Genomic DNA, 27,812 nt, shown 5'->3' with positions numbered 1-27,812 from the left:
ATAAATAGATTAGAGCATCTTTTGGGGGGGAGGGAAATCAGTGGGTCTGAGTCTTGGAGAAAGCTGGGGGGGTTGTTTTGTTTTTTTGTTTTGTTTTGTGTGTGTATGCGAGTGTGTGTGTGGTTTTTTTAAGAAGAAAAAAAATAAAGGGAAGAAAATCCAGCAGAGAAAAGAAGAGAGAGAGGAATTCCAGCTGTGGAGGAATAGAGGAGAAGAAGACAGATAGAGGAGGAAGAACAGAGAAATACATTTCAACCAAGAAGGAGTTTTGATTTATTTTATTTCTATTTGTTTTAAGGCAAAAAAAAAACTATAAGCAGGAAAAAGAAAGAAAGAAAAAGAAAAAAAGAAAAGAAAAAGCAACTGAGAAGGGTTATAAAAAGAGCAAATACCAAGAAGGGTGAACAAGAGAAGAAAGTCAAGGCAAGGAGGAGCCCAAAGCTGGCAGATCGGGAGGATTTGCAGGGGAGAAGGGGGGGGAAGATTGGAAATGCAGCTCTGGAGTTTGCTGCTGCCTCTTGCGCTTCTCTGTACAGCCCTAGCCAGTGGACCCGAATGTGGGATGGACGAGCGCTCCCGCAGGGCAAGAAGGGACACCAGGCACAGCCGCCAGCTCCTCTACACTGCCCCGGGCACCTGTGCCACCAGGTTAGCCCGAGGAAGGCGCTCCACTGCTGGGCTGGAGCCTGGGCATGTCCCCCGCAGGAGGCAACAGCGGGAGGTAGAGGACGAAGAGGAGTCCCTTACCCCGAGCAGGGCGCTCTATTTCAGTGGACAAGGTGATCAGCTGCGGCTGAAGGCAGATATTGAGCTGCCCCGAGATGCCTTCACTTTGCAAGTGTGGCTGAAAGCTGAAGGAGGACAGAGATCCCCGGCTGTCATTGCAGGTAGGTAGTTTGTCGTGCCTGTGGCTGCAGCATCCCTTTTACGTTTCGGGAGCCGGCAGAACAGCCAGCTGTAGGCGTGCGTGTGTATAGTATATGTGTGTGTACATTTAAATGTGCGTGTGTGCCTTGCAACGTACATATGGATGTGAGTGCATGTGTAAACACGCTTGGGTGCGTTTATTATATATATATTTCGTGAAATACCAGAGCTCAGCAAACTGTCTGAAAGTATATGCTCGCAGAAAAAGTTATGTAAACTTTTGAATAGGGAAATGGCAGTATCCTGGGTAGTTTCTCTATTTCTGTGTGTACGGATTAAGATGCAGATAGGAGAGGGAGGTCTTACAGTGGGTTTTTACCTAGTTTTCAGGTTGGAAAATGGTAAATAGAGCATTTGAAAGTAGCTTGTATGCATGTATGGAAAGAAATGTATGTGTCTGGTGTGTGGCTGCAAAGAAATGCATATCTAAGGTCCCTATACGATTTCCTTAGTTTTATTAGCTCTTTAGTGTACTTTGCTGTTACCTTTTTAGATGCAATATTAGCATGTGGTTTCCAAAAACCTATAAAGGAACTTTTGGCTATTGTGAAACCTCACATGAATCAAATGAGTTTATAAAGTTCCCAACCCCTCGACACTGAGCTAGGGCTGGGACTAACACTGCAGCTAGAGGATGCGTTGAGTATTTTTGTCTCCCCTTAGAAATGGCAAGTGTAACACAAATGATTGTAAGGTCAAATAGCCCTATAAAATCATTTAGTACTCAAAGCAGCTACCAGTCTAAGCTGTCTGAGCTGAACAATAATGAGGAATATTGCACTTTTCTTATTTAAATTTTATGAGCCCATCATGAATTTGGGTCCTTTTCCCCCGCGTTCGCGCCCTCTCCCCCTCCCTCCTGCCACCTCCCGCCCTCTCCCCGCTTTAGTGATAAAGTGCAGCGAAGTTGTCGTGAAATCGGATACTTTTCGGAGGGTTACAAACCCTTATAAATGTCGCCACATCCATCTTCGCTCTGAAGGAAGTCATAGAAAATGGAAATGCCCTTAAAAAAAAAGAAAACAAGTCAAAAAGAGAAACGGGTATGGGGCGGGGGGGGGGGGGGGGGGGGGGAGGAAGACATGTTTTACAGTTCTTTTGGCAAGGAGATTCCCTGAAAGTACAAAGTTTCCATGTCCTAGGATGCCTTAAAGAGACAGGGAGGATTTCCCCTTTCCCTTTAACTGGAGTCACTTCCTACCAGAAGGCAGCGGATGCTTGTGCTGGTGGTACCGCGGCTGCTCCTCGCCAGCCCAGCTCGCCTCTGCCTTGCCACCCTCCCTTCTGCGATTTTCTCCATCTCCGCTGCCCCATCCCTGACCTGCGTCGTCTCGCAAGAAAGTTGCTTTGTCCTAAGGAAAACAAAAACTAAGATGAACTCAGCAGTGCATTTCCTTAACTTTCCCCAATCCCAGCTGCTCTGCTCACTTGTGAGGAGGGGGACACGGGGGGTGTGTGGCTGCCAGGGTGGGCAGGAGGTGCTGGGCATGGGCTGGTCCCTTTTGCCTTTCGTAGGATAGGCAGATGCGTAATTTCACAGGTAAAATAATTACTTGCTTTATTTCTCCTGGCTTTCTCATACTCTACTCTCCTGGTTCCCAAGCTTAACTTAAACCCCAGGGCTCAAAGTGCTTCTCTTTCAAGTTAGGAAAGGCAGAATTTGGGTTTACATGGATCTCATCAGTGGCAAAACACAGTCAGTGTATTTTTTAATGTGCTTAATCCAACACCTAAGACCCCATGTCTGTCTTTGGTGCAAGTATCTCTAATTCATACAATGGGGAACCTAGACAAACACACACAAAGATCATTTGTAGTAAAATACTTTAATTGGATGGGGGAGCTTGGGTTGTTGCCTGTATAAAACACTTGACCCATTTTATGCATGGAAATAACATTCCACTGTGAAAAATGAAAAGAAATGCCCCAGTTTTGCACCATAGAGCTTGCAACTCAGCTCGGGAGGACTTTGTGATTTTTATTTTATTTTTAAGCTCTCCCTCCCCTCCCCTCACACACACTCTTGAAGAGGAGCCAGGTTTGGCTCTGTGTGTAAACACCTGGAAGAGGTCCAAGAGGAACTCACTTGGAGTACCCTCTGCACACCACAGCCTCCCAGACCTGCAGCAAGCTTAGGGAGAGATTACGCTTCCCTCAATGAGGAAATCAAGGGTTCTGGCTGCCAAAACTCTTGGCTTTCTCATTTTCACTGTTTTGGGATGTGACAGACTCAGGAGCCCTGTTCTGCCATTGAAGTTGCCTGTGTAGGACCCCATTGAACTCAAGAGCCCCTCTGGGTGTTTGCGGGGGTGCAGGGACTGGGTCAAATTTGCTGACAGTGCCAGAAGTGAGTTTCTCCCCAACTTCCAACCCAGTTGCAAAGTGGGAAACCATGATTGTACAGATGTGAGGGACAGGGCAGGATTGACTGGAAGACACCTCTTTTTTGGAGTCCTCTTCATCTGCTTTCTGCCCCCCACCCTCTGCCTGTGTTGACTGCTCCCCTTCCATCTGTCCTTGCTGACATATAAGTAGTCACTGCAAGTCGTATAGGAGCCACATATGTGCCTATAGGGGAAGCCTGCTGCGTCTGTTAAAAATCTCATGTAGGACCCGAGTTGTTATCAGTCTCTGTGCCTGAGCCCTGATATAACGGAGTTCTTCTGCTAATCCAGGCTACAGGAGTTTCTGTTTCTGTCTGGAGCCAACTCTCCTTACGTCACCCTCTGCTGCAGTATTCAATTTGTTTTCATAAATGGCTAATTTTACAGCGCTGTTAAGTGGGTTCGTCATTGTGCCGGGCCATGCCCTGTCTCTGATGATAGGCAGTCCTTGGTGCCAGGCTCTGCCAATTTTCACGCTGGTTGGCAGTGATGTTATTGCTGCCCTGTTTGACTTCACTGATATCTGTTCTGGCATTTGTCAGGAAAAGCTGTTGGGAAACTGGAAGTCTGACCCATTGATCTGTGTTACGCAAAAAGCTCAGAGGCGTTTTTGGAGCTGGGCTGTGCTTCGTTTGTGCAGCTCCCGCGGTGCGGCTCTCCAGTGGAGGCAGCTCTCGGCTCGTGCGTACTTGCCTCCCTCCCTGGGCCGCGTAGTTCTTGGACAAACACTCCTTGGATGTGCGTACCTACCACACAGCACAGTACATCCTTCTTACAAACACACACATGTGCACATGGTATTAATCATGGGAGTTTGTGCACTTTCCCCTGTAGAGTCTTTGAATGCACCTCTAGTTGTGAAGGAAGGAGTTAAGGTCCAGACTGTAGTCAAGTTAGGTAATACCCATGCCATGCAAAATAAGACGCTTCAAAGCACTGTTGACCTTGCTTCTGTTGCAATCAAAGATATTTCAGTTCTACTGTGGAAATGCAACTCCATCCTAAGAAACAGGATCCTCCTGAGTCCCTGTCAGTGTGTTTTCTGGTGTATGGCTTAGGAGCGGGATAGCTCATGTTTTCATAGGAATGAGATGTTGACTCTTTACTGGCTGGGAGCTGAGAGGAGCGGGATGAATGATCAGCAGTGGGAGCTGGAGTAAGATGGCATGCCTGCTCTGAAGAGTGAAAGTTATTTGTGTTTTGTTTTGCTTTTTTTTCCCCTTCCTCATTTCATTCTCTTCTGTCTCTCTGTTCCTCTGCCTGCCAACGGAGAGCATGATCCCAACTTAATAAAGCTTCGTATGTAAGGGAGTGCCTATGTTTTCCCAACTTCAGTCCTTGATGAACATAAAACTGCAGCAGAACCCAAAGGGAAAGAAATGCCAAAATCAGCACAGTGGAGCTCACTTAAAGCCACAGTTCTTGTATGTAAGAGACTGAGAAACATCTGTGTTGGGGTCCAATAATTGGGCAATTATAAAGATATGTAATTGACACTGCATAGGTCTGTTCCCTCCACAGGGTTTAAGAGTATATGTTTACTTTTGGGGGTTAATTTGGTTCCCTTCTGAAGGTTTGGAGTCTGATATTGATTTAAATACACTTTAGGTAGAATCGGTGAGCTGGGTCCTATCCCTGGAGCTGATCCTTCTAGCGGGTGTTTTGGGAACTTGAGAACATTTTCAATAGAGAGTTTACTCTGAGTTTCACTGGCATTAAAATAATAGGTAGAGAGATAATACAGCATTTTCTCATCTTCAATAGCCTGTTGTCTTTTAATTGCATGAATTTTCTTATTTTGATGTGTAAAGAAGTGCAAGAATTAAGGACTATAGAATAAGTGAAAGGTAAAGCTTGTAGTTCTGTCGTTTAATTAGCACTGGCATGTGCCAGGTCCCAGGGTGATGGGCGTGATGGGTGGAGTGGAGTAATGGCTGGACCAAAGTGACAGCAGCTTGAACGCCTGCCCAGATGCTCCTGCAGGGTCACAAGCCTTCAGTACACCATTGCTGTAGGCTCCAGGTAGCTGTGTGGTTTTGGCTTCCCTGTAGATGGGTTCAAATGATTAGCCACTTTGCGACTATGGATCAGGATAAGGCTTGACTAATAGGCCACTGAAAAAATACAGCATGGCTTGTTATTTACTAAGTATTTGCATTTGAACAGCACATTCCCTTCAGCCTGCAGAAGCTGGGACAAGAGTCAGAAACTGGGAAAGAAAAAGAATTTTTCCTTCCATAAGATTTCCGATTTTAACTGGTCTTGTTCTTTTGACCAGCTGCACACTAGAGTCAGAACAGCACAGTTAGAAGAAAGTTGTTGGTTTTTGTTTTTTTTTTTATTAAAGCACTTACATGTAGGCTGCTCTAATTAATAAAATGGTAATAAAAGAAAGAGGGAAATTTGACTCTATGTGTGTGAAGGATGGTAAATTTAGATTCCTAAATGATGTATGGCCATCTCCTGTAGGCATGGAGATGTGTCCCAGGCTGAGCTCGCCTCTCCAAGCTTCATTTCAGCCTGATTTATTTCAAGCCAGCCTGTTTCAGTTAGAAAAACTCGCGCGAGGCAGAAAGCAAGCTGATGGGATGGTGTTTGGAGAGAGAGCGGGAGCAGGGCTTTCCTCAGGGATTTGTGAAGACGTCCGGAGAAGCGCAGAGCAGGGCTGCGGCGGGCGGGCCTTGATGGTGAGGGAGAGAAGCCGCCCTTGGAGAGCCTTCGCACGCTAAGGTATTGTGGAAAGAGAGACCCGGTCGGTGATTCAGATGCCTGAAAGTTATCACATCAGGTCGAAGCTGCTCTCCGGGTCCCCACGTCACCTCCCCACATGGCACCAGGGGAGCATTGCAGATGGCCAAGGGGATCCCGAGGCTGAGTGGAGGTGGAGGTGCCCAACATCAGCCCCAGCCACACATGGCATAGTGAGGGATGCACTTAAATCCCAAATCCCAGAGGTCTCACTGAGCGCTGCAGCAGCTGGGAGGGGCGATGCTGGCTCCCCAGGAATCCTAACCCAGACCCTCCCACAAAGGTAGGTGCCACTCACCTTTCTCATGAAGAATGGGACAGGTCTCCACTTTCAAAGTGGGTCCAGGAGTTTGCTGATGCTGCTCCACAAGCTTCGTATGTTCGTTAGCCTTTGCCAAGGGCGGGAGAGGTCCTTGGCCGGGTGCATTGAACAGCAAAGAGCTGAACCACCGGCGGGCACCTCCCTGGTCACTGGGGCCCGACCCCAGTAAAACACAGCAGGGGCATGCCAGCTGGGTGGAGCATGGATTTTTGGTGGAGAAATGCCATCTTTGGAGCCTGGATCTGGCTCTGTCAGGACATAAATGGCAAGCTCCTCAGGTCTGTTGCAAGAGAGGTGCAGCCATGACGCCTGTCTGAGCAGCTTTTACACAAAAATACTGCAGGACCAATGGGTTTTAGGTGCTCTCAAGACCACAGGATTAACTGAGCGCTTTCACCTTGGACTTTCATTGCTCATGCTGGCCTGAGACAGAAAAAAGAGCCAAAATATAGTGGCTTTTTTCAAAAAGACATATTGAAAAAACAAAAATAAACCCTTCCATGGCTGGGGTCAGCTGAAATGTTCCTGTATAATAGTTTTGCTTCCAATTTTAGCCGTTGTTTTTTCAGCTCCTCTTTTCTTTTCTCTGATAGAAATTATAGGAGCAGAAGCAGAAAAGGGACCACCTGGGTTGCCAAATTCAGTCCCCTGCAGTGTCAGGGATATAACAGCAGATAATTAGTCCAAACATTCATAGAATATCCACTTTGTAGGTTCTGATATAGCACAGGCCACAGAAAATTTCCCAGTGCTCTGCTATAAACCAAAGATCTTTAGCTAAGACCAAGAGTCACTGCTATAATGTAAGACAGGAAAAGAGAAGGACAGATTGACAACATCTTAAGTACCTAAAATCCAAAGCATTGGTTTAGAAAAGTGTCAAGTATGAGAAAGAAAAACATTTGCTGGCAAAAGATATCAGCTTTCTTGTTTTCAGAAAGTTAAAAAAGAATCAGGTGTTTTGACAGTTATGAAACTTCTATTGAAATTTTAAGTTAGAATATTTGCCAAAACTGATCCTTTCTCACAGATAGTCTGTTTTGATTAATTTCCCTTTTTCCTGAGAAAAATATTTTATCAAACATTTCCCACCCTTCTCCAGTCTTAGTCTGTGTGGCAGTTCCTACATCGCGTCATACTAAGAATGAACGCGTTCACTTTATTACATTTTTACTTCTTCAAATCTTGTATTCCAGATTATTCTGAAAATGCATCAGAAAAAACTCGTTTGATCAAAACCCTCTACATTTTTCTCTCCACTATATTAGTTAGTCTAATATCTTTTTCTTCATTTAACCTCCTCTCTCAATACTACTAAATTTTTCATCTAATACTGCCTTTCCATGATCAGTATATATTGCTCTTTCTATTTCAGACATGCAAAATATATTGGACTTCTCTGTTTCCTAGGTTGTGGGCATTTGCTTCATGCATTGTTCTGGCCACAGAACAATTGACTGTGCTGTCCTTTTTGTTTGTTTATTTTCCCAAAAATGAGACTTCTAAAAATGAAGGTGTACCTTTCTTCTGACATTATACTTACGTTGCTCTATGGGCATTTCCCTACCTTGGGGTAGCTGACATCTGGATATATTTCTTAGTTTTATTTCAGCTTTCTGTGGAGAAGAAATACTTGAATGTTCTTCTGCTAATTTCTGCTTGTCCCTACATTTCTCTTCATTTTCTCTGGTGTGAGCATGCATGCACATATACACACACAATTTCCAAAGCACCTTTGATTTTTTTCCCAGATCAATAGAGCATTTAAACTCCAATGATCAAGGAAGAGCAGCTTGTTTATTTCCCCATATATTCTGACACAAATGGCAGATCTTGTAAACTGCTTTGATTTTATGTTAGTGCCTATTATAAAGTTTACTCTGCCCAAAGCCATCCATGAAGTCAAAGTACTCTTACTCTGAACAAGAGCAGAGCAGAACTCAAAAAGGCAAGTTAAAAAAGAGAACAAGAGTGAATATCTTATCCCAAAATTTTGCTTTCTGCTATCCTTGTTCATAAGGATCAGAACAATTTGCTTAGTTGAGGACTATTCAACATCCTTAAGGTTGCCAGCACCAAGTGAGAGTGCAGTATGTATCATAGTTAAAACTGAACAAATATAAATACGAGTCAGATTATCCCTTCGTGAGAATGGGGCTGGCTTCATGATGTTAGATTTATGCAGGCAGCATGGATTCGATCCTAAACCTGTTCAAGATCATGAAAAAATACCATTGACCCTGACTGACTCTGGCTTAGGCTCCGGTTTCAGAGTCTCCTGCATCCCTCCTCTACAGACTGGACCCTTCCATGGTCCTTGCTTTAACATCCTTTATTTTGCTGTCCTTTCTTGCTCTGGATATAGGAGAAGAAAAATTGTGAAGCCCTAATGTCAGAGAAATTGGCCAGGGGAAGGGGACATGTTTGTTTTAGTTGTTTTTGCTGTACTCTATATCCCACTTTGGCATCTGTTTCTTTCAACCTTTCTCTCTTTTTTTTTTTTTTTTTTTTTTTCTTTTCCCCCTGGTGTTAAAAAGATCACTTATTCAAAACACGCTGTCCAGTTTTCTGTTTTGCTGGGTGATGTAAGTATGTAACTTTCCCATCCAATCTCTCCACCCTCTCTTATCACCATCATAGTCTCAGTTCTTTCTCTGTTCTCTGGTGTCCTTGATTTCCCCATCTTTCCCTTGTTCCTGCTCCGCACAGTTGCTGGTTTCCTCCTCCCTAGCGAGCATGTGCCGCGGGTAAACCTGCGCTCTCTGTAGCTCTCATCTTCTTTTGCCAGAGGAGGATGGTGTCCCCTCCTTGCAGACCAAGGGTGGCCACCAGGTTGGTGGCTTCAGCCAACTCGTGTTGGAAGTGTTGTGGGAACATAGGGTAAGCAGGCTGTCTGTTTGTGTGCTTAGTCAGGCATATGCTCATGCATATTTTCTGGGAATTATTGATATTGTTCTGTTTAATATCCATCCTAGCAGTACACAAACAAGGAGCGAGCCGTTGTTCTCACAAAAAGGCAGTGAGGGTGAAGTGAAACTGAGAAGCATCTGGAATTGGCCTGGTGAAGCAGCATCTGAGAGATATGATACCAGCTCATGAAAGCAAAAGCATTGCTGTGTTAGAGAAGAAAACTGCTCTGTTCTTTGCTGATTAACTCCTGGGGTCTGGTAGGCTTTCCTTGAGTCTTCCTTTTGAGTGATACTTCGGGCTCTTTTATCTCTTCTCCTTCCTCCCCTCTGCTGTGTTTTTCCTCCTTTTCCTTATCTAATTTATTGTCTCTTTATTTGCTTTAAATCACTTTCCCATATGGATTTCTCTCCTCTGACCCATCTTCCCCTCCCTCATCTGATTCCCAGGAGTCTTCTGTCGTCATGGAATTGGGAGAAGAACAGCCCTGTTCCCGACACCGAGCATCAGCTGCAGGCTCCTTTCCTCCTTTGTTTTCTTCCTTGCCTATTCTCTGTTGTTAGTGTTGGAAGCATATTCACAAAGATCATCCATTGGATTGAGGAAAGAGATCTTATCACCATTATTTTGTTTGTTTTATTTAAGACAGAGAAAGAAATGGAAAGGAAAGGCCTTCACTGTTACCAGTGTTACTTAGTTTTAAATGTAGGGTTTTTTTTCTCCTGTTCTAATGTATCCTAGTATGGTTATTTTCCTTTATCGTTGCAGTAAGATTGCGGTTTTGCAGTCCTGATAACTGCCTCAAGACATCCCGCTGATGGTGGTGATAAGTTTCTCAGGCGTGAGAGAACGTTGCCCTTAAAATCAGGGAAACTGAGGAATGGAGGGATGCTCTGATTTGTCCAAGATTGGCAGTGTGTTGGTCACAGATCCCAGCAGGCTTGGCCTTTTGTTAAACTCTTTTTTTAGGGGTGATAATAGTTATTCCTCAGCCTGGGTTGTTCTCCATGTGAAGTCAACACACCCTAATTCCTGTAGGACGTTTCCTTGTAGCTGTGGATGGTTCTTTGCTGGGTAATTGTACTGAGCTGATGGTGGTTATGAAGTCTTTCACCTGGTGTCACACTGTTGAAAGCACTGGTAACATGGGCAACGGGTGAAGAAGGCAGCTGGCATTTGTGACATGAGCTCTTTGGACATGGCAGAAAATCAGATGGTCTGGAATTAATATCTCTGACCTAGACATGCTGGTGATGTTTGAATCAGCATGAATTATTGTATTTCTCAAATGGAACAGCGTATGCAGCCCATAATGGGAGAGAAAAGTAAATATCACCGAAGCCCCTTAGTTCAGAGTGCTCTTATTTAAATTGGAGTACTTTGATATTTTTGATACATCTGCACATTGATTGATATATTGATTTGCTGAAACAGCTTGTAAAATATGTAAGTTGTAACTGCCAAGCATGTTCCTAGGAAATGCTGAAAAATCTGTCTCTGGATATCTCAGGTTATTAATTAAGGGCAAAAAGAACTCTTTTATCCCATAGTTAAATATGCACCAGGTGAGTGGTTGCAGAAGGTGCTTTGCACACAGCATGTGAGTGCCCCAGACTGTTTTGGGGAGGGGTCATCATCGAGTGCATGCTCTCATGGCTAAACAACCAGTGTTTCTGTCGGGGGCATCATCAGGGAGGCTGTACGTTGTACAATCCACACAATTTTGTTCTGAATTCAGCAGAATCTGTGCTTGTACAGACTGAGGTGCTAAGGCTGAAATCTGGAGCTTGCATTACTACTGTCTTACATTGCATCTGTCTTGTGGATAAACAGAGCAGCCTCTCTGAGGTCAAAACAGCACCTTTCACCAGTGATAATTTAATGGGTATTATTTTCAGTGTAAACTAGACAAGAATTGGAAGCCTCCTGTGCTGTAGCTCATGAATGGAGATGTTCAGGGAGAAAAGGAGTACCGGGAGAAAAAGCAAATGTTAACTAAATGCATTACGCACACGATTTTGAAACATGTACTTGGCAGAGGGAAGGGTGAGCAGTACAAGCCAGATTCTGCTGTTGAACACACCAATGTAAACCTAGAGTAACTCCTTTGGAGAGGAAATGAGAGGGGCTGCTCCAGACCGATGAACGTGTAGAATTTGAGGCAGAGACAGAGTGCATGCAATGGGGAAAATGAACAAGCTGAGAAGTGGATGTCATGGAGAACAACCTCCAACCACCGTCACCACTGTCGATGGTTTAATTTGGGTGTGTAATGGTTATGGTGATGCAGTGGGAAACATTTGTACAATGTGAGGTTGTTTTTACTTTTTGGAGCATTTTCTGCATATACCTATCATAATCCCTCTAGACTGTGAAATTAGGCCATATACCATTTTTACAGTGAGCCCTTTGTGTTTCTGGCAACAAACACTTCTGAACTCTGCTCTCCAGTCTTGTGGCCCTAAACTCCTTCACCCCCTCCCATACTGTCCCGTCTCCAGCAATAATATCCCCTCCTCTGTTTATAAACAAACACCCTCAGAGGAAGCTCACAGGAAGAAGAGTTAGTTAATGAAAATCAACCATGCACTCAGGTCCAGGCTGTGGGTTGGAGCCAGCAGGGTTGCTGGATGTTTCCTACTCTGCATCTGCTTGTAGGAGTTTCTTCGATGAGATGTTTGCCTGTCCATCTAACTACGCATCTTTCTCTTCTTTGCCCTTCGTCACGGAAAATATGATAAAAGAAGGGAGTAAAATTATAGTCTCAATTTGCTTTAAAATCAGCGTGGACAGTATTTGGGAACCCTGAGCCAGCTTCAATGAACTTCTAGAATTTCTTCTTGATAGATGCACTGATTTTGTCTTGGTTTTGTTTTGTTTTGTTTTTTGTTTTTGTGTTTTTTCTTTAAACACTGGAATCTAGATTCTGGCTCCTGTCAAAACTGTTGCTCTTGAGTTGTGCAAACGCTGTAAAAGGACTAAAATAGCCCAAAGGATAATTGTCCTACTATAGTCTGAGCACGAGGCTGGTGCATCTGGTGCTGCACGTCGTTCTCACAGAATCACCAGCTTAAGGAGGTAGGAGTGAGCAGGACCCAAGGAAGTAGATAACATGGGACTGTGTAGTCACCATGAGCTCTGGAACAAGGGACAGATGGGCATGGTAAAGGTGCTGTCAGCTGGAAAACACAAAATGCTTTAACTTACTCCAGAGGTCCCCCAAACCCCTTACAGCACAGGGCGAACCCAAGTCCATTTTCTTGTGACTGTTCCTGGATTGTGCCTTTAGTACTGCACCTTGGTGGTCTCAGATAGGAGGTGAGGCAATTATGTGTTTGTTTCCTTCCAGGAGACACTCAGATCCTCTAAAAAGCCTTTTTGGCTACTCAAAATGCATGGGAAAATCATCAAATAAAGAAGAGCTCTGAGAATGAGGGAGGCAGCACTGGTTAGGGCTGTGGTTCCTCACTTGTGCAGAGGTGTGGTATCAATGCAGTGCTCATGTCACCATCCCAGGCTCCCCCTCTTCCATAAGGAGTGTCTTTGGAAAATGGGAATAAGGGATTTTTTTAAAAGATATAATAGATGTGAAAGTTGTGGTCCCACTTTTAGTTCTAAGAGCCTTGACATTTTAGATGTATTACAAAAGGTCTCCAGTGCTGGCAGAATCTCCACATCTTAAAATGTGATGGTTTAAAATAGTCTTATCTGTTGCTTTTTGTTGAAAGAGCGGTTTCTCTTATTGTACAAATATTTTCTGGCATGTAATTAATAGTTACCTGTAAGACTATTCCAGTGCGGTCTCTTCACCTCCCACCCCAGTGGGGGGGAAGACAGTCAGAAATGAGCATTCTGTATTGCAGCATGGACAAAGTTTATCAGTTGTTGCACAATCCCTTTGCCTGTGAACAGATTAAATAAAGAAGGGGGGGTGGGGTGGTGGTGGAAATGGACCTGATTTATACTGGTGAACTTTCTCCAAGAATTCGAGGATAACTGTCAACAGTTTCTCCTAGGAGCAAAGTTGAGCGATTCATTCTTGCCCTTTGAAGAGCTCTGAATTAATGAAGAGCAGAGTATCTTCTGCTCTTTGCACTGGGAAAGACTGGAATTCCCCAAAGTCCTCTCGCTAGAGATGGTTTAATCAAACAGACTGTTTACATTCTATGTCTCACCAAAGGCAATGCTCAAACAGGGGTGGTCTTCAGCTATACACTGTAATACTAGGGGTTTATTTTATTTTATTTTAAACATCAGCATACCACCAGTTTTACTGGGAAATGGCCGTATCGAAACACCTGCAGGCTCCATGGAACAGGCCAGAGAGGGAAGCAATAGCAGCTGCATCTCACAGAGGCAAAATGATACTGTTGAGGGGTCTGTGTTTCTTCTCCGAAGGTTTCTGCAGGGTTGGGATTTGGCAGCAAAGGTGGGCTGGGAGCACTTGCACTCATGGAGGAAGACACCGGTAGGAAGCTGAGCACTGGACCAAACTCTTCATTCTGCCTCAAGCGCTGATGGCAGAGGCAGAGAAGCAAGGGCCTTTCTGCCCCAACCACGTTTTTTTTGTCTCACACTGTGAAGGCCAAACTGTTTTGGTGAACAGCTTCTGCACTCAGATACTTAAGAAGGCACTAAATGAAATGGGAGCTATGTATTTCATGAGAGAGAGGGAAGAAGGAAACGAGATTAGGATAGCTCTTCCTACCATCACCCATCTCTCACCTTCCCTCCCTCAGGACGAACGTCTCTTGCACATATATCAAGAAACCAACATTTTATTGCACATCTGTATGTCTGAAATTGGCCATAAACCTTGAGTCAGGATCTAAACTTGTGTTCAGATACAATTTAAAAAAAAAAAAAAAACAAAAAACCAACCAACCAAAAAACCCAAAAAACCAACTTTGGTATCTTCTGGAAGTGATGTATTTCCACTGCCCATGCACAGAATTTTCTGTGCATCATTGAGGAGGATGCACGTAAGTAGGCAATGTGGCCAACATTCTTCCAAACCCAAGAAATCCAACCAGATGTTCAGCAGGGATGTTATTTATTGAGAACTGTCAATGTGTTCAACACATGGTGTCCTTTGCACTGACGAATTCATAGCCTGCCTTTTATGGGGTTTCTCTGACACTTGTCAAACACTGGTGACAGGGCAAGCTTGACAAGGCACACGTTTTTATGTGAAAATTATTATAGAAGGGCATTGCAACAAGATGTTCTGTAAGGAAAGGAGAGACAGAGAAGTTGGCAGAGAAGAAAACAGAGGCATTTGCAAAGGGCAGAGGTTTCTTTTTGGCTGGTGGTTTCGGGAAGAGAACAGAGATTTCCTTCAGCGATAAATTAGATGCTTTGGGAGACAGAAAGGGTGTTTGTTTCAGCAGTGATGAAACTGCTGTGTGAGAGAGAAGCAGGCTCCCTCTTCTGCTAATTCAAGCTGCTTATTTTGGGACATAGTGGCTGGAGGCGGACAGGTTGCTCTGGGGTTTTAGTCGCTACCTTGCAATTGCTCTGAGGTGCCTTCAGCTCTGTCCTTTCCACCTGTGAGAGCGGGATAATGGTTCTCAGCAGCCCTCAGAGAGATGCTGTTTGTAAGGATGAGGTAATATCATCAGTGCAGCGCTTTGATCATATATGATGCTGTAAATGGTAAATGCCACTCCATTGTACCAAAAAGAAGAAATGCTCAGCCGAGAAGTCCCGTTGGCCAGGGTCGTGCTAGGTCCCTCCAGCACTGTGCTGCTATAAAGAGAAGACTGAAGTTGTGGAATGCCAAAGAGAGAAAAAGACAGAGGTATATCTTGCCAATCTCCTACTTATCTATTTGTCCCATCTTTTTTCTCTTGACTTGTGTAAGCTCGTATTCATGACTATCACAGGTATTTATTTTCCCCTACTGAAAAACAGAGTTATTGCCTGAACAGTGTTACTCTGGCCACATTCCCTCCTATTCAGCACAATGCAATCTTGGCTCTTTACTAGTTAATATTTTCTGTCAACAACCTGCGAGAAAACATAAAATCAGTGCTGATAAAATTTGCAGATGTTGCAGAGTTCAGGGAGTGGTAAACAATGACCAAAACAGGACTCTCATTTGGGTGTTTTCAAAAATTGAGAACATGCAAACAGTATGCATTAGACTAAAGCCAAATGTGAAGTCATACATATAGAAAGACGGGCGGCAGGTCATACATAAAGGATGGCTGGTGGGGGAGGGGTCTCTCACCTGGAAGCTAAATGTGTTGGAGTGACCGCCTGTCGGAATAGTTGAAGCATGTAAACGTGAGCTGCCAATGTGATGCTGGTGGCCAAAGGTTTAGAGCCATCGTTGGCTATGTAAACAAGGAAGCATTGAGCAGGACTGGGGAGGTGGTGTTATCCTTGTATTGACACTGGAGTAGCTGCTGCTGAAGTACTTTGTCCAGTTCTGGTGTCCACAGTTTAAGAAGGATGTTGTATGAAAGAGGATTTAGAGAAAAAAAATTAACAATGACAATAATTATATGATTTGTAACAAGTCTTAAAGTATTTGACTTAAGAAGATTAAGAGGTGACTTGATCATCATGATCTTTAAGTATATGTTTGAGGAATATTAATCTGATAATTCGAGGTTGTAAATCTAATAATAGACGATATGAGTAAATCTAATGGATGCACATGGGGACTAGCAACTTCAGAACAGAAAGAAAATGCAGTATTTTAGCCCCGAGAGTAGTCAATCATTGAAAAACCTTTCTGAGTAGAATGGTGGACTGTCACCATAACTTTCAAATTAAAATTCAGTGTTTTTCCAAATTACAAGTTCTTTAAAGAGGAGTTAATTCAGTCCTCACCCGTATTGTGTCTGAGTGCTTCTAATGTCAGATTATCCTGGGTTTTTAGCTATTACTGCAAAAATAATTGAAGAACAGTAAAGCGCAGGTAGCACTAGGATGCTAATTTCAAATCCTTTAATTTTCCAATATTTCTATGGATTCTCCTTGACACTGGTAGGATATTTCTAATCTCCATAATATTTCCAGGTCTTTGTAGGGTCTCCTGGGCATCACTATAGTTGAATTGTCGGGCTCAGTTTCATATATTGTTAATCTTGTTTAGATTTTGTCACTGTTAACCAGAATGGTGTGCTGAGCAATGACTTGACTTTTCCCCTTCAAAACAGTCCAGTGTGCTAGTCTGAAGACAAGCTGAAAAACAAGACTGAAATATTTTCTCATTGAAGGTAGTAAGAGTTTTACTGTTGACTTCAATGAAGCCAAGAATTTACCTCCAGAATACAAACTTCAGGGAGCAAAATCAATGTTTCCCTCTGGAAGCTGGAGCATTGACAGTGTCAGAACTGTGAAGCTAACACAGCAGACATCCATTAAAAACAAAGAAGTGAATGAGAAAGCAGAGAACAAGCCTGGGGTGACTTTTGCTTGTCGTCTCCTTGCTGGGTGGTCTGTCTCACAGTCTCAGGGCAGAACAGAGGTTGAGAAGGGTATGTAGGCTGCATGCTGAAATGCCCTATTCCTGTGACTTTGGCTGAGTTGCAAACAGAAAATATAGACCAAAGATCCATTGAAGGTAATTAGTGTTCTGAGACAGGATTTTTTTTCATTTGAGCAATCCCCAGCTGGAGAACGTTCCTTAAAATTCAAATTTAAGTCAAGTGCTCAAAATGCCCCAGTCTACTCCCTCAAACCATGTGCACATGTATATATATAGGCCTATGCACAGAGAAAGTAGTACATGTACATGCTATTTTATTAGTCTTCATTTCTTTGGTTCCAAATTTAACCAGAAGTGGAAGGGCTGAAATAACATAAGAAAGGTTGGATATACGATATTTCCTGCTGCTCAGCTAAACACAAGAATTGCCAAAAATCTTCCAAGGTAGCTTGTTTCTTTTACATTTTTCTCCCAGTTCTGCAGACTTGAGAAGGTCAATTACTTCTGAGAAGCATTTGACTTTGGCAACTCTTATGGAAAGCGAAGTAGAATTATGACCTTTTGGAGGTTTGCCCATCGCTGTCCCATCTTATCCTTTAAGAACTAAAGGCTGACTTTTCAGCTACAGCCTTCGGTTTAATAGGTGTGAATTTGTTTCTGTACACTTCTAAGACATTGTGAGTATCCGTGTAAGAATTTTCTTTTAGATGTCTGTTTATTTGTGCTCACAGATCAAGTGATCACTGATATTTGTAGAGCAGAAAAATACAGGCTCAGGTATTTCCAGGAGGAAAATCATACCAAAACAAATGGAATTGGATTCAAACTGAGCAGAAAAATAGAGATCTAAAATTATATACTTAGGTTGTAGTCACCACATACTAACCTATCTGGAATGCATACTATAATAGTTATATCATGTTAGAGAGGCAGGTTTTTTCAGCAGGATGTTTCCTAGAAAGCAGAAATATCTCTGTGGTTTGTGTATGGGTTTGGAACTTGTATGCAAGTATGGAGCGGGGAATTTGAGGCATGAAAATAGTCATGATTAGAGAAGGCCCGGATCCCTTTCAAAAGCGACAGCAGAAAACAGGCACAATCAGCTCCATTCTGCCTGCTGTTATCGCATGCTGTTCCGTGTATTGCATTGGAGATGTTTCTTTTAAGGTTGGGAAATTCCTCGGTTGTTTCTATTAGTACAGGAAAGATGCAGTCGTATGGGAAGGCCAGACGCAATAAGATATTTGAGTCTGGATAAGATCTAAGATATTTTTACAATAAGATATTTAATTCCTACAGAGGCAAAGACCTTGCGTGGTATAAATCAGTGTAAATGCACTGGAACTACTCAGTTTTGCACTCGCAAAGTATCTGACCAAGAATGTTCTCAAAATCCAATTAAATAACTAGAACTGTTTCATGTGGAAATGCTTCTCAATTACAAAGACAAGTCTAAGCTATCATGATGTGATTTTTACAGTGTCCTCGCAGGGTGCCCTAGTTTGCATTCATGGAATTTTTTGGTTTTGTTTTGTTTTTGTAACAATGTGGATGTTGGCCATCTGTCTGGTCCCGGAAAGGTTGTAAGGTTGTCCCTGCTCCCCAGGTCCCCTTCCCACTCCTTCATTGATCATAATGTTTGATTTAGGTGCCACTAGATTTCCTTCTTTGTTCTCTAGCCCTAACCTCCCCCCCCCACAAACACACATGCATTGTGCAATGGTGTAAAAGCCCTCCTCTCTGCAACTGGGAGTAGTAACTGCTCAGCTGGTTCCAGTGCTGCCCTAAAGCTGCTGTAAAGGTCAGAGACAAGGGAATTCTAAAAAGCAAAACAAGCTGTGTTGTTGTCCCCCCCCCTTCAATCCTTGCTGTGTATTTTGATCAGCACCACAAGCAATCTCATGTGTAGACCTCCACTTCTTGCCGCTCCACGTTTCTGGCCATCGAGGGGGTTCCATAGGGCAGCATGTTGGGCATTTTTCCAGCATGGCTACGGGCTTGGCTGCTGCTTGCAGCTGATTGACTTGCAGTGCTTGTCAGGCACAAAGCACATTTTGAAAGGAAATGCCATATTGAACTCCCAGTGAGCTGATGGGTATTGTGCACGGTCATCTGATGGCACAGATGTGCCCCTAATAATCCTTCCAGGAGAACGTTTCCTCCTGGGATGCTCTGGCCATCTGATCTGCTCTGAGGTATGTTGACCTATCTTGACCCAGTTTATGATCAATTCTCTCTGCTGCTTTCTAAAATAAGCCCAGAAATACCACTTTATCATTTAGATTGCCTGGAAGTTATGGTACTTACGTGTCTGTTCCTTCCGTAGAAGATGCTCTCTGTGTTTGCTCTCAAGCATTAACTCTTACAAAAGGAAGGAAAGCTACTCCGTGTCAGCATGCACAAGAGTAAATTTCTCTGTAGAGTTTTGACAGCTAATCAGTATTTGGTTAATAGTGCAGGGAGGAGGAGGAGACGTGGAAGCAGAGGTGATGTATGTTCCACCAAGCACATTGCTGGGTGCATTCATCTGTGTGTGTAGAGTGACGCTTCTTCTGGTGTGCCATTGTATTTATGTCCTTTTTTGCAGGTTTGTGTGTGCTTCCAGTTTTGTGTGTGTTACTTGTGCATGCATCTGTGAAAGATGGGTGATTTTTCATGCATGCCCCTTGATATGTATCCATGTGTTTTGTAACATCTGCTTTTAAAGTAAGAATGATGTTAATGCTGGATTTCTCTAAAGGTGAATATGCTGCCTCAGCTACAATAGGATGGTTAATTCGTAACCTGGTTCTGCTGATCAGTGAGCATAGATAAACTTGGAAGCTGTGTGTTCAAGTCTCTTTAGGCCAAACCGACAAACTTATTGATGGCTTTCCATTCCCTATATTTGAAGGATATCTGGGTTTTCATAAACACTAAACTCCGCTTATCAGTGGGCCACACTGGAGTGTCTCAATCTGGCAGCCACCAACCTGAATGCTTGTCTGAATCAAGCCTGATGCAAAGCCTCCCATATTTATGACATACACCAGTGATTCCCTGAAGGAACATGCTGATGGCTGCAGAGTCCATGACTTAAAATTAAGTAGTATCAAAATGAAGCCTGCCTGTACTATCTTAATACTGTCCCTATGTCTGTATGTGTTATGATCATCTCTAATAACCTGGACACATACTGGTTTTCCAAGCTTCAACCAAAAATATTCGGTTGTTTCTGAGAACAAGGCAGACAAATAAATTGTTTTGTAGATATTAGAATATCCTTACCCTTGTTCTATGGAATATTCCTGTGGTCCCACACTTTATAGCAGGGACTGAAGTTTGACCCTTGTGAAGGATGTGCTTTTTGCTATCCATCTAAAAGCCCGCCTAAACCTAGTTATTAGATCATAAACAGCCACAGTTTGTTAACCAAGTACCAGTCTCCACTGGTTCTGCAGCTTTATTGTGAAATGCTTAGGGAGATCTAGATAAGAAGCCAACCTTCCCACTAATACGTGTTTACGCTGATACTGTATACAACGGAGCCCTTGTAAAAGCAATACCCAGTCCAAGGATGACCCTGTTATAATACTGCAAGGACTGAAGCTCACTCCTGTGTGCCATCGGGTTATGCAGTGTTGTGTGTTCACGTACGCCTCAAAATCCTCACAATCTAATAATTTCTTACTAACCCCAGCCTACCAGATCTATTTGCAGTAAGCTCTTATATACTGTTAGCGGGTATATTCTCACAATAGGCTCAGTGAAGTGTCACTAATATGATTGTCCATGCCAGTGGCTGCTCTGTTGCAGCCTACAGGGTTTTGTTATCAGAAGGGGAGGATTTATGTAATGTTCAAAACTAACCAGCCACTACAAATTCATGTTTTGCTGTTTTAGTGTTCTCACCTCCCTGTTTTCAGGCTTTAAGGTATCTCATTGAGCATATGAGTGACTGGAAATTTGAGAAACAGTACAGAATATATGCTTAATTTAATACTAAGTGGCGATGATATAAAGATTTTGATATTGCAAAGAGCCTTGGGCCAAATTCTCAACGTTAAATAGGCATAGCTGTATTAGGCTCTGTATTTCCACATGATGCAGATCTTGTCTTTCATGTCAAAATAAAAAGAACTCTGTCCTTCTGTCTCAGATCTGAATCCTATTGCATAGCTTGTAAAAGATAATATCTGGTGTGAATTCAGCTAGATTGACAGCAGTAGCAAACATCCCCTTTTTGCTCGCTTAAGTAGTGTGTTGCCACCTGAGCAAGTCTCAGGCAGTTTGCTTGAGCCACACCTCGTCTCAGGGGGCGACCTCAGGAGGCCTCTTAGCTGTGTTGGAAATGGTATAGACAGAGATGTTGCCTTAAGTACTCTGGACTTTGAATTATTTAACTATTGTGGAAGGAAGTGGGGGCTGGGGTAAGCATGGCAAAGGAAAGGAGAGATTATTTCTCCCCTTTGTAAAACTATATTGGGTTCAACGTCATACCATGAAATATCCAGTGCAGAACTCAAGAACTGCTCCAGTGGATCTTCGCTGACTTATCCAATTGCATGGAACATGGGGATACTTAACCCAAATCTGTCGGTTTTAATTATTTTCCTCTGGACAGATAAAAGCTTTCTATAGGTTCCTGTAGAATATTTGCTCTTTCAAGCGTTCCTCTGTGCTTTGATACTAAACGATTAAAGCATGCTAAAGAAAAAAACAGCCCCAACCTTTAGCTCCCTGTTCTTGGGCCCCCTGACTGCAGCTTTGATTGTTGACCTAAATTCCCCTTTCATAACTGAGTCCTGTCACCTCTGGTTGTAGTCCCCCAGCAAAACAGGCATGGCCAATTTTCAGAAGTGCAGGGCACTGTTTTCTATTCTGCCTTGCATGGCTGTGACGGGCTCCATAGCACACCTGATGTGTTCAAAGTCAAACTGATCTCCTTCTTCCCCTTCCCCCAGCCTCTCAGCTCCTGGAAAGGAAAGCATAGCAAGTTTTTTTGGTTGGTGGGTGGTTTTTTTTTTTTGGCTTCCAGTTGCTCAGCAAAGTGGGGAACCTTTTTCTGCATAAAGAAGTAAATTCTTAGGTAATTCTATGGCTGGGCTGATTACCGGGAAGATTGCTCTTAGCAAGACACAAGGAACTGCACTGAAGTGAGTGAGAGAGGCCTGGAGTCTGTTATTGATAATATTAAAGTGGATTACAGCAGCTTGCATGGGCTACTTCAGCCTCTCTTCTTTCAAACTCTGCCCACAGAGAGAGCTACTTAGGACTCTAGCAGCTACGGCCTCTAGCTGTGAGTTCCCGTTTCTCTGTGGCAACCACTGATAAACATCTGCTCCAGTCTCAGCATCGTGAGCTGGGTTACAGCAATGCCTCATGTCCTCACCCAGGACTTTCTTCCAGAAGTTCAGAAGCTGATGCTACACACTGTGCTCGTGCTGCCAAATCCTGTCCAGCGCACAGGGCCCATGCAAGGATGTGGCTCTATTTAAGTCCTCAGTGAAGTCCTGAAAACAAACTAGGTTATAAATAATACCTGGCCTTGATTAGGGCCTCCTGAAAGGTCAGATGGACAGTTGTATACTGGAGCAATTGTGGGTCAGTAGTGAGAGCACTGAGATTTCTCTTGTAAAAAACAGGGAGAGACTATATTTCTGGTTTTCCATGTTTGGCTTTTGGCACTGGGGCTTTGGAGCTTAATTTTCCAGCATTCCCCACTCTTTTAATGCCTAGGAATTTACTTTTCCTATAAGGGACAAACATCATGGGACTGCAAGGAGCCTCATGGACCATCAAAGTCTGTCTTTGGCCAAGCGTACAGGAACGTGGCATCTTACTCTGTTCATGCACTTCTCTGGAGTTGTCTGAAAAATGACTCACTTCTTTGTGGGGAAGGAAGGTTACCAATGACTCTTACTGGAAAGCTGAACTAACGCCTCTTTTTTTTTTAATAAAAGATAAAATTCTGTTTTAATCCCTTGGGTTTCAGTAACAGGAGCTTTACAGGGGAAAAAAAAAACATTCAGACTAAGGAGTTAGAAGGGCTGTCAGTATTCTTCTCAGCTGTAGCTCCATCCCTTTCTAGCAACTCAGGGGAAGGAGAAGTGAGGAAAACTGTTTGCTGCTGTATGAAACTTGTACATATTTTTTTAATCTAATTGCTGTGGGGAAAACAAACATCAGTTTTATTTCGCACCATTTCTTGGCTCAGAAACCTCAGGCATATTCGCCAAATTGCGGTTTTGCAGTCATTGGCTTGAGTCTCATTTACCATGAGGCCTCTTTACACCACTCTTGGTTTGTAAAGGGATATTAAGTAGCTAAAAATGTCCTTTACCACATTATTGTAAAGAATTCTCAGTGTAAATGAGAATCTAAACTCTGTATGTTTTTCATGTAAATGTTGGTTGTGGTCACAGCTGAATTTTGAAATTTGGAGTGTCAACCATTGTGAGGGGTGATTTTGCTCAAAACCAGCCTTGTTTGGGGTAAAAGAGGCCTCTTGTTTAAAATGTTCTTAATTATGTCTGAGAAATAACTCATGGCTATGGAACCTTTTACTAAATTGAAATAAATTGTGAAAACATCAAATTATTCAGGTTTCAGAAGTTCTGGCAATTATTTCACATGTCCCTCTTCCAATGGCTTTGCCCTTATTAGTTGTCATAGAAGAAGTAATAAATTCTTTTATTATGACATCCAAAGTCCCTGCTGAAATTACTTTCATTGTGCCGGGGACAAAACGGAAAAGTGACACTCCCTTAGCCGGAGGATTCTCAGTCCAAAGCCAAAAGTAAGTGAAGGATTGGGAAAGTAGGTACAGCATACAAGCAAAAGAAGGTCATAAAGAACTGGTACGACTTGCAAGTTATAGGGAGTGTGGGTTTCTTATCCCTTTTCTTACTCTTTTTCCTTTCTCTCAAGAATAAAACAAGTCTTGCTGCTGAAGGGATTGTGTTCAATCCATCTTTTCATCAAGAGTTGGATGTCTGTAATAGTAAAAGTTTGAGAAAAGAATACTGTATGTGGCGTATTGATTCAGTAATGGCCTTTGCCCTAAACTAGAAAATGTAAGGAACTGGAATAGTAGACTGTTTTAGTTCGGCAGCTTTCATACTGGCATGTTCAGTGGTGTCCCTATTGTCACTGGTTTTTTTTCTTTTTCTGCCCTCCTTTGGCTCCCTGTAAATCTTGAATTGATGGCAGCTGTTTGAGCCAAACTCAAGACACGTTGCATCACATCAGGGTTTAAATGCTCAAAGGCAAGGGAGGATTGCTACTATTCTGTAGTATTCCTCCAGCAGCTCCATCTGTTCAGCTGAGGTCAATCACTAGCATCATGCAGCACTTCAGAGAGAGAGGAAGACGTTCTTTAATGCTGGCTAGGAAACAGAATTTCCATTCCACAATAATTTATTAGTTCTTTGGGGGAATATTTACAGCCCCAGTCAGTACAAAAAGCCAAAAAACTTGACCCTTAAAGACTGTATGGTGGACGTCCCCAGAGCTGGAGACCCCAGAAGCCTGTTCCAGGACTTCCAGCCGTCCATCCAACAGCAGGGATCTTGGATGCCTTAAGAAACAGGTGGAGCAGCTATTGCATGTGCAGCTGCCCCATGGTCCACAGGCCTGGAGAATTCGGTCGCTGGGTGGCAAAGGTAGCAGGAGATGATGGGGGTCATGGCTGGGACGGGTTGACTTTCTATGCTTGCAGTCAAAACAGCTGAGGGAGTCCCTGGGGTTCCCCCGGCCATGTTGATGTCCCACATTTTCTCACAGAGATTTGTTGGGGCTAGCCCATTTCTGCATCACTTTTTCTGCTCTCACCATGTTGGTGTTTCTTTGTGGGCAAAAACTCTCTTACAAAATGTCTGATCAGCTCTAATGATCTTATTACAATAAGTTGAGATTTTTATAACTTTTTTTTTTTATGACTTATTTGGAAGAGGGACTTGTCTTGCCAGCTGTCTTCTCATTCATTGCAGTATTATCCACCCACCATCACTGGACAATACCTTCATTTGAGATTCGAAAAAATGCAGACGTTAATGGGCTCTCATACCTCTGAAAATGAATGCTTTGTAGAAGTATTTAGTCCATACAGAAAAATTAAAAAACGCTTAAAAAACAGATTCCAGAAGGTCATTGGTAGCTTTGGCTTTCATATCACAAATTTCTCAGGTAAATATCCATCCCAGCAAATGTGATTTTTTTTTAGCCTATTTGTTTTTTCCTTCCCTGGTTCTCCTCCTCTCCTTTCTCATGATCAGAAGTAGCAGTATAAACTAGAAGCTGGTCTTGAAAAGGTTTTGAACTGAGTGCGCCCTACAGATGAATAAACACATTACCTTCCGAACCCTGGGATGTCTCTTCCAAAGGAAACAGGAAAAGGGAGAGCTCAGAGTCCCTAGCAAAATACCAGCGTGCAGAAAAAAGGCCTGTTTAATTTTTTTCAACTTTCCCATCAGAAGACTTTTTTTACAGGGGGAGGAGGAGGAGAGGGGAAGGGTGTGAGGAAAGGGGGGAAGGTGGGTGCTGGGAGAGGGGAGGAAAAATACGGTGAATGCTCCTGTAACCTTTGCTCTGTTGATACTAGACAAGACTGCACTGTTAATGAGTGATTGTTAACAGATGGCTGTTGAGCAACTTAGTCAGAAGCAGAAGATGTTATTTGGTTGTAGTGCTGGGAGGGTTAGGGTGCAGGGGTGAGGTAAGGGGATATTTAGTCTTTTCATGAGGACTGAACTGTCAGAGATTTATGATTTTCCTTTAGGCTTTTGGAAATGAAGACTTGGGGGAAGGATTGTTTTCTATGTGCTGATAGTAGAAAGGCCGTTTGGTGCTGAAGGCTCTAATGATTATGTTTTCAGTTGAGTGGTGTCCCCGCAGCCCTTGGCCTTTGAGAACTGAAAGATGGAAATGTGTATCTTTAACTTGCCAAACCTTTTGTCCCAAACTGAGAAGGTGTGGGCTCTTCCCACAACTTGGAGCTGTCTGAAGACTGGTTGAGGGAGCTTTAGGTGTGGATCCACACATTGTCTATGAGAGAAATCATTCGTGTATGTTCCCTGTGGTGCACCACATTGTTATTAAGTGTGTGTGTGAGGGGGCAGGAATCTTTCTGAATGTGTGTGTCCATCCGTGCACGTTGCTTGCCCTTTCCTGGTGTGGTATATACCTTGTTCAGCACATCCAACATACCAATGTATACCATTTGCTTACTGATTTTTATTGGGTATGAATTTGAAGGTAGCCTGAACACATCCCATTCACTCTCTGTAGGATCTGGGTCCTTGATCCTACCAAGACTGTTGCTGTTGTTCAGTGTTTCTCAAACTGCAGTACTTAGATTTTATACTTATTTCTCCTCTGGACATTATTAGATACGGGGTTCAGGGGTATGAGATATGAGAGAGATCAACAAGGATTGCTTCTGAAGACTTCTTATTTTTAACCAGTGATGTATGGGTTGGGTGAAGGTAAGAACCAAATGCACGGTACAACATTTTGCTGATAGAAATTTGCAAAGAGGTGTTAGTTTTTGTTCAGGAAAGGGGGATCCCATTCGTACACGCTACCAGCAAAACGTGACCTTTAATAGGAAGTCTTAACACGACCTCCCACAATCATCCACTAGATGAGTTAATGTCTTTCTTATACGCTAACTTTCTAACATATGTAGGTGAGTGTGTGTATATATATGCATAGAGAAATATTTATACAATTGAAAGACTAATTTCTTTATTCTGTCATCCTTATTTATTCATATTTCTTTTTTGGGGGCACATAGGACTATATGACAAATGTTCTTACACCTCCCGTGACCGAGGATGGGTCCTGGGGATTAACACCGTCAGTGACCAGGGGAATAGAGACCCCCGCTATTTCTTCTCTCTGAAGACGGACCGTGCTCGCAAAGTAACCACCATTGCAGCACATCGCAGCTACCTCCCCAACCAGTGGGTGCATCTGGCTGCCACGTATGATGGGCACCTGATGAAACTCTATGTGAATGGTGCCCAGGTAGCCACAAGTGGAGAGCAAGTGGGCAGCATCTTCAGTCTTCTGACCTTGAAGTGCAAAGTGCTCATGGTTGGAGGAAATGCCCTGAACCAGAACTATCGGGGTTACGTAGAGCACTTCAGCCTCTGGAGGACAGCCCGGTCTCAGAAGGAGATCTTGTTGGACATGGGCCAGGCAATTCACAGACAAGACACGCCTCTACCTCAGCTAGTTCTTCAAGACAGTTTACTGAATGTGAAAAACACCTGGTCTCCCATGAAGGATGGCAGCAGTCCTCAGAGCAAGTTCAGCTATCATCATGGCTATTTGCTGGATACCAGCCTAGACCCTCCTCTCTGTGGACAGACAGTCTGTGACAACACGGATGTAATCGCCAGCTACAATAAGCTCCCTAGCTTCCGCCGCAACAAAATTGTTCGTTACCGTGTGGTAAATCTCTATGATGACAAGCACCAGAACCCCACCGTCAGCCAGCAGCAGATTGAGTTCCAGCATCAGCATTTAAATGAGGCTTTCAGCCGCTACAACATCACCTGGGAGCTGGAGGTGCTGGAGGTGAAGAACTCTTCCCTTCGCCACCGACTCATCCTGGCCAACTGTGATATCAGCAAGATTGGAGATGAGAACTGTGATCCTGAGTGCAACCACACCTTGACTGGGTACGACGGTGGAGACTGCCGACACGTGCGCCACACGCTCTTCAACAAGAAGAAGCAGAACGGTGTGTGTGACATGGATTGTAATTATGAGAGATACAACTTTGATGGCGGGGAGTGCTGTAACCCAGAGATAACAGAAGTCACCAAGACGTGCTTTGACCCATATTCTCCTTACAGGTAGGCAATTTCTTAAACAAATAAGCTTTTTATGATCATATTAATGAATATTTGTCTAGATATTGATCAGCCTACTGGCTGTTGAACCCTTGTGTTATTGGCATTATGAGCTTTGGAGTTTTTGATTAATTTATTTTTTTCTTAATATTTAGGTCACATGACAGTTATCCAAATGCAGTCTCAGTAATGGTCTCAACAGCGTCTTAACATTGAATTGGTATTCCCCATCTAAGCTAAAG

At 43.3% G+C, this 27,812-nt stretch overlaps 1 protein-coding gene across 1 annotated transcript in view; it reads left to right on the top strand.

The window, feature by feature from the left end:
- Nucleotides 1-490: 490 nt before the first annotated feature.
- Nucleotides 491-27,812, top strand: part of PAPPA (pappalysin 1) — a gene marked incomplete at both ends in the record, with an annotated part of 177,410 nt that continues 150,088 nt past the window's right edge. Inside the window, 2 exons of the mRNA XM_082327351.1 lie at nucleotides 491-887; nucleotides 26,505-27,573. Coding sequence (XP_082183477.1) covers nucleotides 491-887; nucleotides 26,505-27,573 — 1,466 coding nt within the window. The remainder of the gene's footprint in view (nucleotides 888-26,504; nucleotides 27,574-27,812) is intronic.

This window comes from Platalea leucorodia (assembly GCF_965183815.1).
Source record: "Platalea leucorodia genome assembly, chromosome: 15".
NCBI lineage: Eukaryota > Metazoa > Chordata > Aves > Pelecaniformes > Threskiornithidae > Platalea > Platalea leucorodia.
Note: the sequence above shows the minus strand (reverse complement) of the source record. Positions and strands in the feature narration are given on the sequence as shown.